Source organism: Lethenteron reissneri, chromosome 72 (genome assembly GCF_015708825.2).
Source record: "Lethenteron reissneri isolate LAM-NWPU_2019-01 chromosome 72, ASM1570882v1, whole genome shotgun sequence".
NCBI lineage: Eukaryota > Metazoa > Chordata > Hyperoartia > Petromyzontiformes > Petromyzontidae > Lethenteron > Lethenteron reissneri.
The window spans coordinates 5,620,048-5,640,065 of record NC_083850.1 but is presented as its reverse complement, the minus strand read 5'-3'; the positions used below and the strand labels follow the sequence as shown (position 1 = coordinate 5,640,065).

Sequence of the window (20,018 nt, the reverse complement as noted above, 5' to 3'; positions counted from 1 at the left end):
CGCCGAGGGCATCTAGTGAGGGACTGTCCTCAGGTCGCCCGAGCTAGACAAGAGCTAAGGTCAAACACTAAGGCCCCCTTAGAGAGGGGACCACCGGGGGGTGAAATCGACGTAGCCCCGACACAAACAAGGTGTGAGAATAATGGCGAGCGAGTGATCTCCACACAGGTTCCAGCAACAACGCCCACAGAAACGGTGACTCCTGGCGACTGGCTACGGGAGCTGGTGGCGGGGATCACGGGGGCCACGTCGCTGGTGGAAGGGGAGGTAAACGGAGTGCGTACCCGCATCCTGCTGGACACGGGGGCGGTGGCCTCGCTCGTGAGCGCAGCGCACTGCAGCGCGATCGGGGTCGACGTGCGTCACCTGCAGGAACCGGACCGCGCGCTGCACACTGCGAGCGGAGCCGGAATGGGGCTGCTGGGGAGAGCCACCCTAGAGGTCCGCATAGGCAGCCAGGTGTGCACGCAGGAGTTCTACGTGTCGAGTGCGTTGTGTCACGAGTGTATCGCAGGCACCGACCTCCTAGAACGGTTGGGACTCAACGTGCAACCCCGCCAGCGATGCGCCACCATGGAGAGCAACGGCGAGCGGATCCCGTTCCTGGGACGAGAACCAACGCGCCGCCGCTTTGCACCTGTGGCCGCTATCCTGGCGACGGCAGTCACCATCGGCCCGCTCACCGAGATGCTGGTGCCGGTGGCAACATCCCCCACCGACCCCGCGCTCCGACCATCAGGGGAGGTAATGCTAACTCCTCACCCGGAGTTGGCAAAACGGTATGGGGTTGTGGGATCCGCCACGTTGGTAAACGCAGATGGGGACCGATTGTTTATGCGGATGTTTAACCCCCACAATACCCCAGCGATACTGCGACGGCGCACCCCGATAGCCACAGTACACCCCCTGCACGCACGCCACTCTAACGACTCGGTGTTCGCGCTCTGGGCTGAGGACCCCGGTCGTCCTGAGGGTGAGCAGGACCTGGCCTGGCGAGTCGGCCCGACTCCCCGAGCCGAGGTCGTTCCCTTGCTCGACGCGTTACATGTACCATGGGCGGACTTACCTAAGGGAGAGGCCGATCGGCTGCGCGAGTTACTGCGGGAGTATGCCGACGTGTTCAGCGAACACGACTCGGACGTGGGTCGGACCGACCTTGTTAAGCACCAAATTGACACCGGTGCAGCCCGACCCATCAAACTCCCTGCGTATCGAGTGGGCGCACCCGAACGCACCCAGATCAAAGAGGCGGTTGGGGACATGCTTCGCGATAACATAATTCAGCCCTCGGCGAGCCCCTGGTCAGCCCCAGTGGTACTAGTAACGAAAAAGGATGGATCAACCCGGTTCTGCGTCGATTACCGTAAACTGAACGCAGTCACGCTCGGCGACGCCTTCCCCATACCCCGCATCGACGACACTTTTGACAGCCTCGCCGGAGCGCGATATTTTTCCACCCTCGATCTCGCGTCCGGGTACTGGCAGGTGGAGATGGCGGAGGAGGATCGGCCGAAAACCGCATTCACCACCCCGATGGGATTATTCGAGTTTCGAGTACTCCCGTTCGGACTCACCAATGCGCCCGCGACGTTCCAGCGGCTGATGGAGTTGGTGATGCGGGGCTTGCAATGGGAACAGTGCCTGATTTACTTGGACGATGTGATAGTGTTCAGTAGATCTTTGTCTGAGCATTGGTCCAGGCTTCGAGAGGTGTTCCAGCGACTGCGAGCGGCTCATCTCAAGCTCAAGCCACGTAAGTGTTACATCGCACAACGCGAGGTGGGGTACCTCGGGCATCGCGTCAGCGAGGCAGGCGTGCGCACCGATCCGGAGAAGGTACGCGCCGTAGTGGAGTGGCCACGGCCAAGGAATTTGACGGAGATCAGATCATTTTTGGGGCTTGCCACCTATTATCGTCGATTTGTAAAGGGATTCAGCGAGATTGCACGCCCCCTCACCCAACTCACTTCCCCTAAGCACCCCTATCAGTGGACGGGGGCCTGCCAGACGGCCTTCACCACTCTCAAAGACCACCTCACCCACGCCCCCACCCTCGCTTTCCCCGATTTTACCACCGATTTTATTTTGGACACCGACGCCTGCAGCAGCGGGCTGGGCGCGGTGTTGTCACAGGTACAAGATGGGACGGAACGAGTCATCGCGTACGCCAGCCGGACCCTGAGTGGGGCCGAGCTGAACTATTGCGTGACCCGCCAAGAGTTGTACGCTGTGATTTTCGCATGTAAACAGTTCCGGCCGTATTTGTACGGCCGGAGATGTCGCGTACGCACTGACCATTATGCTCTTCAGTTCCTTCTTACATTCAAGGAGCCGCGGGGGAAGATGGCCCGGTGGTTGGCGCAGTTGCAGGAGTACCATTCATAATCTATAAATATATTCCGTCTTTTGTTATTCGATGACATCTAGCAGTGAAAATCGTGATTGTAATATGACCATGTTGTAATCGTAATAATTTATATCCGACCTTTGCATATGGTTATAAATTAAAACACTAGTTTATAATCGTTTAATGTTTAGTGTTATCGTTTATAGTATTACAGTTTACATGTTATAAAGTAAAGTTTATCCCCGACATACTTCGGGATTAGTGACTGGTACGTTGATGAACGATTAACTACGGGGACCTTTCCCCTCAAGGAACACGTGTTAATTGGGTAGACAGCCAAGATGCTGCCGGTTAAGGGCACACTTGTGTGATGGAGATCCTCCACCTGAAATTATCTTAACATGTTTTTGCAATGAACATTATAAAATAAAGAACGGACAAACATTTGTTAAAATACGTTTTTATTCATCTGCAATCATTTTTACGTCAAAACTCGAAGGGAATATTTATTATGTCCTATGTTCACACATTTCCAGTACCATGCAAACCATTTCCGTTCCAGGAATACCAAAGCGTTAAAGTATCATTTCCCATGATTTCCTTATTAGTTCACCACATTTGTTCACTGTGCGTCTATGTTGAAGTCAAGGCCATATATCCAACGAACGCGTCATCAATGTACATCCTGAAATCGGCTATCTAAAATCGATTAATAAAAAAAAATTAATAAAAAAAAAGCTCTACACTTGACACAAAATCTTTAAAATGTTGAGTAAAGATTTACCTACAGACGCATTCCAACTTTAGCTCAACAGGAACACCTAACGACTACAATGAACCCTCTCACAACCAGTGCTCACCACACCAATTCGGCAAGTAATCCGATAACATTACAAACCACCACTGTGCACGTGATTGAGGTATAGCCACATGACATAATATTTTTTCAGTCACCCCGAGTTCTCGGGTTGATCCTCGAGCCACTCCATTACATCCAACCATCTCTCGGGATCCAACTGCATGGGATCGATAGTGGAATTATCTTCAGGAATCATTGCAGCACCTTGAATTTCACCTTTTGATTTCAGCTTCCTATCATCGTGGACCTTCTGATGCCTGTTCCGTTTTGACGACTGTGCAAATGCCTTCCCACACACAGAGCACAGGAACGGCTTATCGCCCGTGTGTGTTTTCTTATGAGTTTGAAGAGTCGATGAGTCTGCAAATGCCTTCCCACACACAGAGCACAGGAATGGCTTCTCGCCCGTGTGTGTTCTCTGATGAGTTCGAAGAGTTGATGAGTCTGCAAATGTCTTCCCACACACAGGGCACAGGAATGGCTTCTCGCCCGTGTGTGTTCTCTGATGACTCTGAAGATGTGATGATCGTGCAAATGTCTTCCCACACACAGGGCACAGGAATGGCTTCTCTCCCGTGTGTGTTCTCTGATGACTCTGAAGATGCGATGACTGTGCAAATGTCTTGCCACACACAGAGCACAGGAATTGCTTCTCGCCCGTGTGTGTTCTCTGATGAGTTTGAAGAGTTGATGCCCGTGCAAATGCCTTCTCACACACAGAGCAAAGGAAAGGCTTCTCGCCCGTGTGTGTTCTCTGGTGACTCTTAAGACTTGATTGCCGTGAATATGCCTTCCCACACACAGAGCAATTGAATGGCTTCTTGCCTCCGTGTGCGTGGGGCTGTGGAGAGCGTCTCTGCTCCATGTGAGCGTAGTAACAGCAGCTGTGTTATTGAGTCAAAAGTACGCTATCGGCCGTAAGGATGTTTAGCGTTTAGTTTTAGATTTTGTTAACTGCTAAAACAAGAACGACACTCGCGTCTAACCGAGACGCAAAAAAATCCCGCTAATTTGACGACGAACACGTTTAAGATGTTATCCGCGAAAATAGACACTTACTTGGAGATTCACGCTATATCTGTAACCCGTCTAAAGATGTCGCCACGAACTCTCCCGACGCAAAGTCGCCTAACTGTCGACACAGCAATTGTGCTCGCCAGGCTGCGTTGTCTCGCGGTTGAAGGGCGATCAGCAGAGCGACGAGTCGAGCGTCCAACCTCATCAAGTTCCCTCTCGAAATGGCATTGAGCTCTGCTTCTGAGCCGCCTTATAACTCCCCCACGAGGATCCAATCCTTTGTCTTTCAGGATATTTGCATTCGATTGTTAATTTTGGAAGGTACAATCCACATGTCTATTAACATACCGAAGGGTAATGTGCCCATTATGCTTCATGCATGAATATGTAAGTGCATCTCAGTGTGTAATTGTGCGCTTATTTTGAATAAATAGAAAAACACGTTCCCATGCCCTCCATTGTCCTCGATTTAAAGTGAATGCAGCCCCGTGGCGTTGCCAAAAATCGCCGAGCTTCGGGAGTGAGCACGTACAGACGCGTAGTGACCACACTTGCAATACAATCACTCTAACATCAGTAACCAAAATCCGATCTGGTACGTGGTCTCCGCTTGGTCTGGTTTGTATCCGTCATCACTCTGGAGACAAACAGCGAGGCATGGTTTGGCCAGCCACCACCTCGTTTGCCAAAACGACTTTAATAGCTGCTCTCAAACAACACTATCACCAATGGTTGTTTACAGGCTAGGCTGTTAAGCGGACAATCAGTCGTTTTGGGCAAGGCTTATGGGAAAATACACACCTCTGTTATCCCATAAACACAATACACAGCATCGGTAAGGCTGCCTTGTTGGGAGATGTATTTTTGGTAAGGTGCTGCAACTGGAGTTGTGACTGGGTTATCACACGGATTCCGAAAAGAAGCTTAGACGATACGATCCACTGCGCTCCATCTCCCCACATGAACGACGACATTCTGAGTTTTAAAAAAGTGGAATATATATTTGTAAATACGTTTTTTTAAATAATGTGTATTGTATCTATGTTACAATGTGTGATTGTTATACTCTTTATTTGTGTATACTGTATATACTTATATGGCTATTCGATTCCATTGATACTACACATTCATCCAACAGTGGAAAGTGTGATTCTAATACGAGTGGGATTCGAATAATTGTAATTCGATTCTAATCCTGCATATCCTACCCCCGGTTGGCATATTAACTTACCATACGTACAACCACAGTGTGATTCTAATTAGCTCAGTGCGATTCTAATGATTAGTATGCGATTATAATCCCACACCTCCAATTATGTGGTTCTGCACTATAACAGTTAATCGTATTTTAAAGCGTAACAATGGCTAGGTTGTAGTTCATAGGTTATAATATTATATTTCACTATGTTAGAGTTTAACATGTGAGAGTTTACAATGTCAGAGTTGATCAAGAGCGTCAATCTTGATCGACGCAGAAGCAAATACAGCAGCAGCAACATCACATTTCGAGGGCGACGCAGCTACTTTTGATTCTGCTGCTTCCGCTGCTCAGATATTTGTTGCCAGGCCCTGCTCTCGCGGGACCCCACACGTCTTTAGAAATGATTGAGATGAAGATGTCTGAGCTGATAATTAAATTAATAAAGAGTACTTTGTTTGTGTGTATAGGTCTGTGTCATCGGGGATCAGCGAATACTGCTTATGAATGAACTCGCACTCCTTTATGACCGACATTGAACTAATTTGGTTGATCGAGACGAACAAGGCACGTGCCATGTCCAGACGAATTGATATTAACAATATTGTCCTTAAATATAATGCTAACACTGGATTAACGTTAACACTGGATTAAACATGCACATTTTAAACCCTGCCTCGCATTTATGACTAACGATTCGCATTTGCACATAACATATATTCAAGCACAGTAAAATGCGCATACGAACATATTGTTACTAGAATAATTTTAATTCGATTCTAACCCTGCAAACACCCATAGTTCGCATATCCGTCCCCCGATTCGATTGAACCTACACTTTACATACATATGAGCGATTAAAATGCTTCTAATGACATTCTCATACCGTAACTCCGTTTATGGTGGAATCTATTATAAAAAAAATTAAAGTCGTCGTTGAATGTTTAGTGTTATTGTTCATAGTGTTATCAGTTTACATGTTATAGAGTACAGGTGATCCCCCGTATACTTCGGGTTTCGGGACCAGAACGTTGTGAAACGATTTACAACGAGGAACTTTCCCTGCCAGAGCGCAAGCCGCTAATTAAAAGAACACGGGGCGGCGGGAACACGTGCTTCCATGGGCGGTCGTAGACAGGTTGTATTGCCCAAAGGTGACACCGGGTACGTCCCCCAAGTTGCTCCGCCCACGGCGGCGACAGGTAGAAGTCATAGAGGTGAAATGGCCGCAGTGTGTACGCATGTAGTTATGTCCGTCCACACCCAGACAGCTCATCCCCATGTCCTGTACAGGCCAAGTCTGGTGTGTCCGACGTGGTGGGGCACTCGGCAATGGAAACCGTACTCCAAATGAAATGTCTTGTGGCGCCCACAGTTTCCGAGCCCCTGAGGCCCGGGGTGCCTCAAGGATCCGCCACGTGCGAGGATCCAGTGCCTGGAGCCTGGTCATATTCTTCAAAAGAAGCCAGGGACCTGCCTAATCCTTCAAGGCTGTGGTGCGAACCCTTGACGCCCCGAAATGCACAAGATTCTACCATGGGCGCGGGACGGGCGTCGAGAACCAGGTCAAAATGCGCAAGGTTGCGCTTGTAGGCTCCACGCAAAATATCAATGCTGTATATTATTAACTAGCAGTAGTACCCGGCGTTGCCCGGGTGAAAAATATGTCTTAATAACCTTACATATATACACACCCTCACCACTCAGCACTCACCATTCACCCTCACCACTCTCCCTCACCACTCATCCTCAGCAATCACGTGAGCGTGGTGTTTTGCTTGTTGGAATTTCGCTTTGTTACAATTTGTGATTGTTATAAAATTGTAACGATTCATAATCGCAAGCGTTTATAATTGGTTTGTGCGTGTATTTATATAAATATATTCCGTCTTGTTAATCGATGACATCTAGCAGTGAAAATCGTGATTGTATATGACCATGTTGTAATTGTAATAATTTTTATCCGATCCTTGCACGTACACTATACATACATATTAGCGATTCTTATACGACCACACTGTGATTCTAATGCTTCTAATGATATTATAATACCTTACCTCCGTTTATATGGTTGTGTGACGAAGATCCTCCACCTGAAACTCGCTTAAAACACGTTGTTGATATGAATACATAAACGGACACACATTTGTTAAAAAAAACTTTTTTATTCATCTGCAATCATTTTTAAGTCAAAACTCGAACCGAATGTATTTTGTCCTATGTTACAATACAATGCAAACCATATCCGTTCCAGGAATACCAAAGCGCTAAAGTATCATTACCCATGATGTCCTTATTAGTTCACCATGTTTGTTCACTGTGCGTCTATGTTGAAGTCAAGGCCATATATCCAACGAACGCGTCATCAATGTACATACCAAAGCAGATTATTACCATCCAAAAAAAACTTTATACTTGAAAAAAACCCGTTTAAAATGTTGAGTAAAGATCTAACTACAGATGCATTCCAACTTTAGCTCAACAGGAAGACTTAAATCCGACAAAATCAAAAATCACCACCTGCACGTCAAGAAACTCTCAAACGAACAGAATTACACACAAAAGTGCTCGATACGGCTTAATAGGTATAACTACATGCAACATTATATTTCAGTCACCCCGAGCTCTCGGGTTGATCCTCTAGCCACTCCATTACATCCAGCCATCTCTCGGGATCCAACTGCATGGGATCGATAGTGGAATTATCTTCAGGAATCATTGCAGCACCTTGAATTCCACCTTTTGATTTCAGCTTCCTATCATCGTGGACCTTCTGATGCCTGTTCCATTTTGACGACTGTACAAATGTCTTCCCACACACAGGGCACAGGAATGGCTTCTCGCCCGTGTGTGTTTTCTTATGATCGTGAAGAGTTGATGACCGTGCAAATGCCTTCCCACACACAGAACACAGGAATGGCTTCTCACCCGTGTGTGTTTTCTGGTGACTCTGAAGATATGATGACTTTGCAAATGCCTTTCCACACACAGGGCACAGGAACGGCTTCTCGCCCGTGTGCGTTCTCTGGTGTCTCTTAAGATCAGATGGCCATGAAAAGGACTTCCCACACACAGAGCAATTGAATGGCTTCTTGCCTCCGTGTACGTGGGGCTGTGGAGAGCGTCTCTGCTCCATGTGAGCGTAGTAACAGCAGTGGTGTTATGGTGTCAAAAATACTCTCGCGTCTAATCGAGACGCAAAGAATTCCCGTAAATTTGACGACGAACACGTTTAAGAGTTTATCCGCGAAAATAGACACTTACTTGGAGATTCACGGTATATCGGTGTCTGTAACCCGTCTAAAGATGTCGCCACGAACTCTCCCGACGCAAAGTCGCCTAACTGTCGACACAGCAATTGTGCTCGCCAGGCTGCGTTGTCTCGCGGTTGAAGGGCGATCAGCAGAGCGACGAGTCGAGCGTCCAACCTCATCAAGTTCCCTCTCGAAATGGCATTGAGCTCTGCTTCTGAGCCGCCTTATAACTCCCCCCCCCTAGGATTCAATCCTTTGTCTTTCAGGATATTTGCATTCGATTGTTAATTTTGGAAGGTACAATCCGCATGTCTATTAACATACCGAAGGGTAATGTGCCCATTGTGCTTCATGCATGAATATGTAAGTGCATCTCAGTGTGTAATTGTGCACTTATTTTGAATAAATGGAAAAACACGTTCCCCATGCCCTCCATTGTCCTCGATTTAAAGTGAATGCAGCCCCGTGGCGTTGCCAAAAACCGCCGAGCATCGGGAGTGAGCACGTACAGACGAGTAGTGACCACATTTGCAATACAATCACTCTAACATCAGTAACCAAAATCCGATCTGGTACATGGTCTCCGCTTGGTCTGATTGGTATCCGTCATCACTCCGGAGACAAACAGCGAGGCATGGTTTGGCCAGCCACCACCTCGTTTGCCGCAGCGACTTTAGTAGCTGCTCTCAAACAACACTACAGGTTGTCTACAGGTATATACTGTAAATAGCTATTAAATTCCATTACCACACATTCATCCAACAGTGGACAGTTAATGTCACGTCTGTGTGTAACACAAGCTGCTGCGGCGCTGCCAACTGCGCTGTGAGGCGAGCGCGTCCACGCAAGAGAATCACCGCAACGTTGGCCGCGCCATTGAGACACACACAGCTCACCACACAGCCAGAACCATTGATACACCGAAGCTAAGAGATCAGCTTATACCCATCTTCTCAGTTGAAACTGTCTCTGTGTTTAAATATCTGGATGCCTACATGGACAAATCTTTGACGGTAGCCCGGGCCTCAGGGGCTCAGAAACTGTGGGCATCACAACACATTTCATTTGGCGTACGGTTTCCGTTGCCGAGAGCCCCACCACGTCGGACACACCAGACTTGGGCTGTACAGGACATGGGGATGAGCTGTCTGGGTGGGGACGGACATAAGTCTTGAGGCGCGATGGGTGGACGAACCAACGGCGACGCCCTATCTGTATTCATACACACTGCAGCCGTTTCACCTCTATGACTTCTACTGGACCCCGCCATGGGCGGAGCAACTTGGGGGACGTACCCGGTGGCACCTGTGGGCAATACAACCATGCCCTGTCCCCTACCGCTCATGGACGCACGTGGTCCCGCCGCCCGAGTTGTTTTCATTAGCGGCTTGCTCTCTGGCGGGGGAAGTTCTTCGTTATGAATCGTTTTGCAACGCTCCGGTTCCGAATCCCGAAGTATACCGGGGATCACCTGTACTCTATAACATGTAAACTGGTAAACGCGATGTCCTCAATTATTCCAAGCTGCACAATTCACGGTTGCAGACTGCTTTGTATGTATGTAACATGTATGTATGTAACATGTCTGTTTGTAGTAAGTATATGTGCATGTAACATGTATGTATGTGAAGTACCCGTCGAGGACGCTTGACAACGGAGTTGAGGCACACGTATATTTATTTAACAAGTTGCCAGTACAGGACAGCCCTAGAGGGGGTAGCGGCCCCCTCACCCGTATAACTCAGGGAACACCCCTAGCTATCCATAGCCTATCCCCTGAGTCCTCCACTAAGAGCTAGGGGAGGCTGTCTGGCCCGACACTGGTAATCGGGCTCGGTACCCGGAGTCCCAGAGCACTGGCTCTGGTTCACGGGACCACGCCACTGGCTCGAGCCTGATCCCGTGGGGCCCTGATAAGGGCGGCGATCAGGGGGAGTCCAGGGCTCTAGCTACGACGTCTTCCGACTTCTTAGCTTAACTATCACATAACTGACTAAGCCCATATAACGACCCCTTTTTATACCCAACCCTCCTTGAGGGGTGGGGCCCCGGGGGATCGTAACGCCGAACCAGCCCCCCCCAGGGTGTCTGGCTCGGACGTCGCAGAGGGCATCTCCCTGTGCACACACGTAGCCCCGCCCACTGTGTTTCTTTCCCATAGGCTGCCATGCATAACGGCCCTCTCTCCAACATCCCTACATCACTCCCCCCCGCATAGCTCGCAGCCGTCCCGGCTGCAACAATTTCAACCAATGAATCTTTACCCCTTGACTCCCCCCGTGTGTGCCCCATTTTTTCCATTTAACAGAACGAGAATTAAACAACAACACTAACAATGCCCCTAAAGGGAGAACAAACCGACGCGCCCCCCCCCCCGAATAAATACGAAATCCGTAGAGGCAAGATATGTACATTTCCCGGAACCCTCAGCACACGCACAACACGCACACAAGACGCACACACACACACAGCCATAATACAACAACGCGCCAAGAGCGCCACACGAACGCAGCGTCCAGCAACAATAGCACACGAAAGTGTACCAGAAAACGCAAAAAAAAATAAAAAAAATTTTCTTCTTATTTTCGTTTCGTTTTCACTTCTTGTTCGCGTTCCAGTGTTTTTATAAGAGTCTGCGCATTTTAGCGCGCGTCCTTGCCGCAGGCCCGTCACAAGGGCCAACCTCAGATGGCGGACCATTCGGTGGCCGCTGTCCCATCCGAGGCGAGTCCGCAATTGGAGTGGCGGGACCCTCGGCATCCCCCGTGAGGGATGTGCGCGAGCCCGTCATTCCGGGAGAACCTGGGGGCGGGGCAACCGGCAAGACGTCAGGTGAGATCAACAGAGGCGGACCCTCCGGGTCGGTCGACCCCTCACATGCTTGGCCCTGCGCGTGTGGAGCAGAGTCCCGCACCGCAACGAAGGGTTTTAGTCTAGAGGGGTGAACGAACCACCGGCGCCTCCCCCACTTGATACGAACGCACTGCGGTCGCAAAACCTCGACCACCTCGACGGGGCCCCGCCATGGCCGTACCAGTTTCGAGGAGGTCGCAAGCGGTACCTGGGGACAGTGCAGCCATGCCCTGTCCCCTGGCTTCCACTGCAGCACGTGCGCGCGCGCGAGTCTGAGGCGCTCATTCGCCTTTTGGCGCATGCGGGAATTGAGCATGGCAGCATCCCGCGCCTCAGTTAGCTTTCGAAGGTTAAATTTAACGTGCTCGTCCAATTTAATTTTACCTAGAGGCGCGGGGATCTGCAGCTGTGCCCGAACAGGTGGGTCATGTTCGCGACCATACATGAGAAAGAAGGGTGAAAATCCCGTGGCAGCATGGGGGGCCAATCGATATGCTGCCAGGACCCCTTGAATTTGCAAGTCCCAATTGGTCTGTGACTCCGAAACCAGGTGCGACAACATAGACGTGATGGTACGATGCAGACGCTCGACCATCCCGTCAGTTTGTGGGTGATAGGGAGAGGTACGAATCTTCTTTGTACCTAGGAGCTCACAGACTTGTTTGAGGAGGTTCCCGGAAAAATTTTTACCCTGGTCGGTCAGCAGCCGCTCCGGAGCACCTTTGTCCATGACGTAGCCTTGGACAAAGGCGTCCACGATGGCTGCTGCCGACTGATTTGCCAGGGGCCAGGCCATAGGCCAGCGTGTGAAGTATTCGACCCCTGTTAGCAAATATCTATTGCCCCTAGGGGTGGCGGGAAACGGCCCCAGGATATCCAACGCTACGAGTTCGTTCACCCTGGAGACTGTGATGGACTGCAACGGCGGGTTCGACTCCCGAGCTGGTGGTTTGCGTTGCGCACACCGGGGGCATGCTGCCAGGAGATCCGTGACATCCCGTGTCATGCCCGGCCAAAAAAAATCCAGCTGGAGCGAGGCGAGGGTCTTTTGGGTACCCAGGTGGAGGAGGCGCTCATGAGCAGCCCACACCACCTTACCCCGTAACCCCGCAGGAACTACCAGCCGGTGACGGTGGGATTTACCGTCCCAATGCATGAGCAAGCCCGCGTGTATTTCCCAATTGTCGGCATCACCCGTCCCACACCCCCTCTCCCTGGCGCGACGACGCAGCGCGAGGAGGGAGGCGTCCTCCATCTGGAGGCGTCCCCACTCAATCACAGGCAACCCAAGCAGGGAATCCCTTCCCTGTTTCCCGATCTCATCGGGGAGCGATGTGTCAACATCGGCGGCGGCCGCCAGGACTGGAACCGTCATGTCCCCAGCTGGCTTGCAACGCCCCGACCCCAGGAGGCATGCGCATTCGGAGGTGGTTGGCATGCGCGACAGAGCGTCCGCATTTGTGTGGCGAATGCCCTTACGATAGGTGGTGTCAAAATCGAAATCCTGGAGGACCTCCAGCCATCGGGACAATTGTCCCGATGGCTGTTGAACCTTCAGGGCGTACTGCAGTGCCGCATGATCCGTACGGACAGTGAAATGCTGACCGTACAGATATGGGCGGTACTGTTGGATGAAGAAAACAATTGCCAACAGTTCTCTACGGGTGACACAATATTTTTGCTCCGCTGGAGACAACACCCGACTGCCGTACGCAACCACCCGTTCCACGCCATCAACCACCTGGGAAAGCACGCCTCCGATACCTGTGTTGCTCGCGTCGGTGTCGAGCAAAAACGGCCTCGAAAAATCGGGGTAAGTCAAAGGAGGAGCCTTCACCAATGCATCCCGAAGGGAGCAGAAAGCTACTTCCTCATCCCGACCCCAGTGGAACCGAACCCCTTTTGATGTCAAAGCATGTAGGGGTTTGGCAATTGTAGCAAAATTAGCGACGAACCGTCGGTAATATGAAGCGAAGCCAATAAAACTCCTCACCTCCCCCACCGAGGTCGGAATTGGCCAGGAGCTGACACACTGCGTTTTGGCGGGATCGGTAGCAATACCCGAGCGCCCCACGATGTGCCCCAAATAACGCACTGACTCGCGAAACAAATAGCATTTTTGGGGCTTAAATTTCAAATTAGCAGCCCGCATCCTTTGGAAAACCGCCCGCAGCCTCTGGAGATGTTCGTCAAAGGTTCTTCCAAAAACAATTACGTCATCCAAATAAATCAGGCACGATTCCCATTGCAATCCAGCCAAAACCAATTCCATCAACCGCTGGAAGGTTGCCGGCGCTGAGTGTAAGCCCATCGGCAACCGGTTGAATTGGAACAGGCCGTGCGGTGTACGGAAAGCGGTTTTAGGCTTCGAATCATCGTCCAGAGGAAGCTGCCAGAATCCCGAAAGTAAATCTAGTGTGGAGAAGAATCGCGCTCCCGCCAAGGCGTCCAGCGATTCGTCCATCCGTGGGAGCGGGTATGCGTCGGCAACCGAAACCTTATTAAGGCGACGGAAATCTACGCAAAACCGCAACGAGCCATCCTGTTTCTTAACCAGGACAATCGGTGCTCCCCAAGGGCTGGTAGAGGGAGAGATAATGTCGGCGGCTAACATGTCATCGACAGCCGATTTGACATGGTCCTTTTCGGCGGGACTCAACCGAAAAGGATTTTGGCGAATAGGCGCGCTGTCACCCGTGTCAATATGGTGACGCAGCAGGTGAGTACAACCCAAATCGTATTTATTCCGACTGAAAACGTCGGAAAATTCCTTTAGCAGCGATCTAAGCCGTTGGCGCTCTAAATTGGACAGGTTCGTCGATCCCGCACAAAGCGCGTCGAGCCACCCTTCATCGCCGTCCGAATGCGGGTGCGTCCGAGCAGCAGTGTCAATGTGGTTCACGGCAGGTTCCTCGCAGGGCACCGGCGTCGCGTGAGCGAGCACAGTCCCTTGGGGAACCACTACTGTCTGCGACCCGACATTGAGGACCGCGATGAAGGGATCCTCGTCCCCCCTTACGATGGTCTGGGCCGGAATTAAATGAGGCCCATTAACCCCGGCCCTAGACGGCCCCAGCACAACACCCTGATCCCCAACACCCTTAGCGAAGGGCCTACGAAGTTTAAGAGGTACCAGCATTTGTGCCCCCGGCGGCACACGCACTGTTTTTACGACGAACGCCGGTACCGTCGCGAACGCCGTCCGAGTCGCTACAGGGGAAGGCAGGAACGCCATACGTCGCCCCGACGGAAGCTCAATGCATCCTTGGTCGATCAAAATACGAATTGGCATCCTGCCCAAGAAGTCCGTCCCCAGCAGGCACGGAACTGCCAGTGAGGAGGAGACAAAAATCGGCCCCGACAATTTGATGTCCCCGATAGAAATTTGCGCTCGAATCTGTCCCACGATGCCGAGAGAGCCCCCGTTAGCGGCATAGAAAGGGACATTAACCGGTAGCAAAGGACGGCTCTGCACCGGTAGAATATTGTAAATTAGTTCCGAAATAATTGTCGCCGATGCCCCTGTATCGACTATGATGCGTACCTCCACCCCATCAATGTAACCGACCACGGCCGACGATCCCGACGCCGCGGCCACCACGCGATGGGCCAACACGGACCACCGCTCGGGCTCGATTTGAGCCCCCGCAGTGATCCGCGCCGGTCCATCGCAGCGCCCCACCGGCCCCCCGTTCGTTACGGTGCGAGAGTGTGCGACAGGTGGGTGCGTTGGCCAAACATGTGAGGTGCCGCGACTCGCCGGATCATGGTGCTGGAGCTTGGGAGGAGGAAGAGGAGGGCCGGCGTCCTGTCGAGGCGTCGTCCCCCGCTGTCGAGGAGAACGGCACCCCGAGGCGACATGGCCCCGGATGCCGCAGTTGAAGCACCGCGGGAGCGCCGATGGAGACGATGGACGGTCGAAACGCCTCGGCCCGTCCCGACCCGGCCGCGCCCCCGTCGTCTGTTGCCGTCGATGGTCGACGGCATAAAGTTCTTCTGACGGAAGGGTGGCTGCAGCCACCGCACGCCCAGCCGATGCCCTGTTTGCCTTTCGCCGCTGCTGCAGAAGGTTGGCGTGGAGGAGTCGCGCAGCCTGGAGGGAGGTCATTTCTGCATCCCCTTGTGCGATGACGACGATGTCGAGGTCGTCCGCCAAGAGGAGGATCTTCTCCGCGACCATTGCGTCCACGCCGTCGTCGTCCATGCGGGGAAAGGCTGTTTTTGCCAGCGCCAGAAGACTTGTCCGGAAAGCCAGAGGCGACTCTTTTTCACCCCGCCTGCGATCGTAGAACTGCTGACGGCATTCGGCTGAAGGTCCATAGACCCCGGCCAGCAGCTGTAGCGCCATTGGTAGTGTAGCCCGCTTCTCTTTTGGCGCCGACGTGAGTGCGGCGAGCGCGTCCCCATCGAGGAGCGCCGGCAGCGCGCAAAGGGCCTCCTCGTCGGACCACCGCGCCATCTCCTGATGGGCGAGGAAGCGTCGCCGGAAGCCGCCCCAGTCACCCTCCGCACCGATGAATTCCTTCAGCGGGGGCAGCCTTTGGTGAAGCGCAGCGGTCGATGTGGACTCCCGCAGGTTGCTTTCACCTCCCTTTGGCGGTGCCTCGGCGCGACTGGCCGATGGCATCGCCTGTCGCGGCAGCGATGACGCATCCTTCGGCTGCGATGACGCTGCAGCCCCGGCGACGGCGATGTCGGAGCCGATGTCTAAGCTGGCCACGCCCCGAACAGCCGCGGCGTCCATGGCGGGAAATTCAAATTGTGAAGTCGCTGAAATGGCGGGAAAGTGCTCCGGCCGCCGGTTCTCCTCGCCCTGCGGTGGACCACCAGCCCCCAACCGCGTAATGCCTTCCAGTGTGGCGGCAGCGGCATAAAGTAGCTCCGCCAGCCGTTCGTGAGCCAGTCGTAGTGCATCTGGCTGCGGCCCCTCTCCATGCTGACGTCCCGGTGAGAAGGCGCCAGGCTCCGGCTGCACCCCATCTTGTTGCTCTGTCTCGGGCTCGGCGATCTCCGCGGCGTCCTCCTCTTGTGGTACCCTGGTCCGAGCTGTATGGCGCGTTTCCATTTTTACCACTTCTGACGCCAGATGAAGTACCCGTCGAGGACGCTTGACAACGGAGTTGAGGCACACGTATATTTATTTAACAAGTTGCCAGTACAGGACAGCCCTAGAGGGGGTAGCGGCCCCCTCACCCGTATAACTCAGGGAACACCCCTAGCTATCCATAGCCTATCCCCTGAGTCCTCCACTAAGAGCTAGGGGAGGCTGTCTGGCCCGACACTGGTAATCGGGCTCGGTACCCGGAGTCCCAGAGCACTGGCTCTGGTTCACGGGACCACGCCACTGGCTCGAGCCTGATCCCGTGGGGCCCTGATAAGGGCGGCGATCAGGGGGAGTCCAGGGCTCTAGCTACGACGTCTTCCGACTTCTTAGCTTAACTATCACATAACTGACTAAGCCCATATAACGACCCCTTTTTATACCCAACCCTCCTTGAGGGGTGGGGCCCCGGGGGATCGTAACGCCGAACCAGCCCCCCCCAGGGTGTCTGGCTCGGACGTCGCAGAGGGCATCTCCCTGTGCACACACGTAGCCCCGCCCACTGTGTTTCTTTCCCATAGGCTGCCATGCATAACGGCCCTCTCTCCAACATCCCTACAATATTAAAGAAGTGAAGTTGCCTTTACATGCTTAAGCTGTTAATTTATTCATTGCATGGGTTGACCTTATCCTTATCAATCATCCAGACATTTGCCCCCCCCTGAAAGATTTTGCAGGAGCCGCCACTGCGTTTGAGAGTTTCTTGACGTGCAGGTGGTGATTTTTGATGTTGTCGGATTACTTGGTGAAGTGGTGTGATGAGCAGTGGTTATGAGATGGTTCAATTCCGGACAATATTGTAGTGTTTAAGTCTTCCTGTTGAGCTAAAGTTGGAATGCATCTGTAGTTAGATCTTTACTCAACATTTTAAACATTTTTTTCAAGTATTAAGCTTTTTTTGGTTGATAATAGTCGACTTTAGGATGTACATATTGTTACTAGAATCATTTTAATTCGATTCTAACCCTGCAAACCCCCACAGTTCGCATATCCGTCCCCCGATTCGATTGAAACTACACTTTACAAACATATGAGCGATTAGAATGCTTCTAATGACATTCTCATACCGTAACTCCGTTTATGGTGGAATCTATTATAAAAAAAATTAAAGTCGTTTAATGTTTAGTGTTATTGTTCATAGTGTTATCAGTTTACATGTTATAGAGTACAGGTGATCCCCCGTATACTTCGGGTTTCGGGACCAGAACGTTGTGAAACGATTTACAACGAGGAACTTTCCCTGTCTGAGCGCAAGCCGCTAATGAAAAGAACACGGGGCGGCGGGAACACGTGCTTCCATGGGCGGTCGTAGACAGGTTGTGACACCGGGTACATCCCCCAAGTTGCGCCGCCCATGGCGGGGTCTTGTAGAAGTCATAGAGGTGAAATGGCCGCAGTGTGTACGCATGTAGTTATGTCCGTCCCCACCCAGACAGCTCATCCCCATGTCCTGTACAGCCCAAGTCTGGTGTGTCCAACGTGGTGGGGCACTCGGCAACGGAAACCGTACTCCAAATGAAATGTGTTGTGGCGCCCACAATTTCCGAGCCCCTGAGGCCCGGGGTGCCTCAAGGATCCGCCACGTGCGAGGATCCAGTGCCTGGAGCCTGGTCATATTCTTCAAAAGAAGCCAGGGACCTGCCTAATCCTTCAAGGCTGTGGTGCGAACCCTTGACGCCCCGAAATGCACAAGATTCTACCATGGGCGCGGGACGGGCGTCGAGAACCAGGTCAAAATGCGCAAGGTTGCGCTTGTAGGCTCCACGCAAAATATCAATGCTGTATATTATTAACTAGCAGTAGTACCCGGCGTTGCCCGGGTGAAAAATATGTCTTAATAACCTTACATATATACACACCCTCACCACTCAGCACTCACCATTCACCCTCACCACTCTCCCTCACCACTCATCCTCAGCAATCACGTGAGCGTGGTGTTTTGCTTGTTGGAATTTCGCTTTGTTACAATTTGTGATTGTTATAAAATTGTAACGATTCATAATCGCAAGCGTTTATAATTGGTTTGTGCGTGTATTTATATAAATATATTCCGTCTTGTTAATCGATGACATCTAGCAGTGAAAATCGTGATTGTATATGACCATGTTGTAATTGTAATAATTTTTATCCGATCCTTGCACGTACACTATACATACATATTAGCGATTCTTATACGACCACACTGTGATTCTAATGCTTCTAATGATATTATAATACATTACCTCCGTTTATATGGTTGTGTGACGAAGATCCTCCACCTGAAACTCGCTTAAAACACGTTGTTGATATGAATACATAAACGGACACACATTTGTTAAAAAAAACTTTTTTATTCATCTGCAATCATTTTTAAGTCAAAACTCGAACCGAATGTATTTTGTCCTATGTTACAATACAATGCAAACCATATCCGTTCCAGGAATACCAAAGCGCTAAAGTATCATTACCCATGATGTCCTTATTAGTTCACCATGTTTGTTCACTGTGCGTCTATGTTGAAGTCAAGGCCATATATCCAACGAACGCGTCATCAATGTACATACCAAAGCAGATTATTACCATCCAAAAAAAACTTTATACTTGAAAAAAAACCCGTTTAAAATGTTGAGTAAAGATCTAACTACAGATGCATTCCAACTTTAGCTCAACAGGAAGACTTAAATCCGACAAAATCAAAAATCACCACCTGCACGTCAAGAAACTCTCAAACGAACAGAATTACACACAAAAGTGCTCGATACGGCTTAATAGGTATAACTACATGCAACATTATATTTCAGTCACCCCGAGCTCTCGGGTTGATCCTCTAGCCACTCCATTACATCCAGCCATCTCTCGGGATCCAACTGCATGGGATCGATAGTGGAATTATCTTCAGGAATCATTGCAGCACCTTGAATTCCACCTTTTGATTTCAGCTTCCTATCATCGTGGACCTTCTGATGCCTGTTCCATTTTGACGACTGTACAAATGTCTTCCCACACACAGGGCACAGGAATGGCTTCTCGCCCGTGTGTGTTTTCTTATGATCGTGAAGAGTTGATGACCGTGCAAATGCCTTCCCACACACAGAACACAGGAATGGCTTCTCACCCGTGTGTGTTTTCTGGTGACTCTGAAGATATGATGACTTTGCAAATGCCTTTCCACACACAGGGCACAGGAACGGCTTCTCGCCCGTGTGCGTTCTCTGGTGTCTCTTAAGATCAGATGGCCATGAAAAGGACTTCCCACACACAGAGCAATTGAATGGCTTCTTGCCTCCGTGTACGTGGGGCTGTGGAGAGCGTCTCTGCTCCATGTGAGCGTAGTAACAGCAGTGGTGTTATGGTGTCAAAAATACTCTCGCGTCTAATCGAGACGCAAAGAATTCCCGTAAATTTGACGA

The 20,018-nt window shown here is 51.1% G+C and overlaps 2 protein-coding genes across 2 annotated transcripts in view; one reads left to right on the top strand and one right to left on the bottom strand.

Moving 5' to 3' along the window:
* LOC133361343 (zinc finger protein 180-like) overlaps positions 1-19,862 on the bottom strand; it is a gene marked incomplete at its 5' end in the record, with an annotated part of 32,597 nt that extends 12,735 nt beyond the window's left edge. The window contains 2 exons of the mRNA XM_061580275.1: positions 3,454-3,996; positions 19,566-19,862. Of these exons, the coding sequence (XP_061436259.1) occupies positions 3,454-3,996; positions 19,566-19,862 (840 nt within the window). The remainder of the gene's footprint in view (positions 1-3,453; positions 3,997-19,565) is intronic.
* The window catches only part of LOC133361284 (zinc finger protein 239-like), an 807,570-nt gene that overhangs the window by 375,905 nt on the left and 411,647 nt on the right, over positions 1-20,018 (top strand). The gene's annotated exons all lie outside the window — the stretch shown is intronic.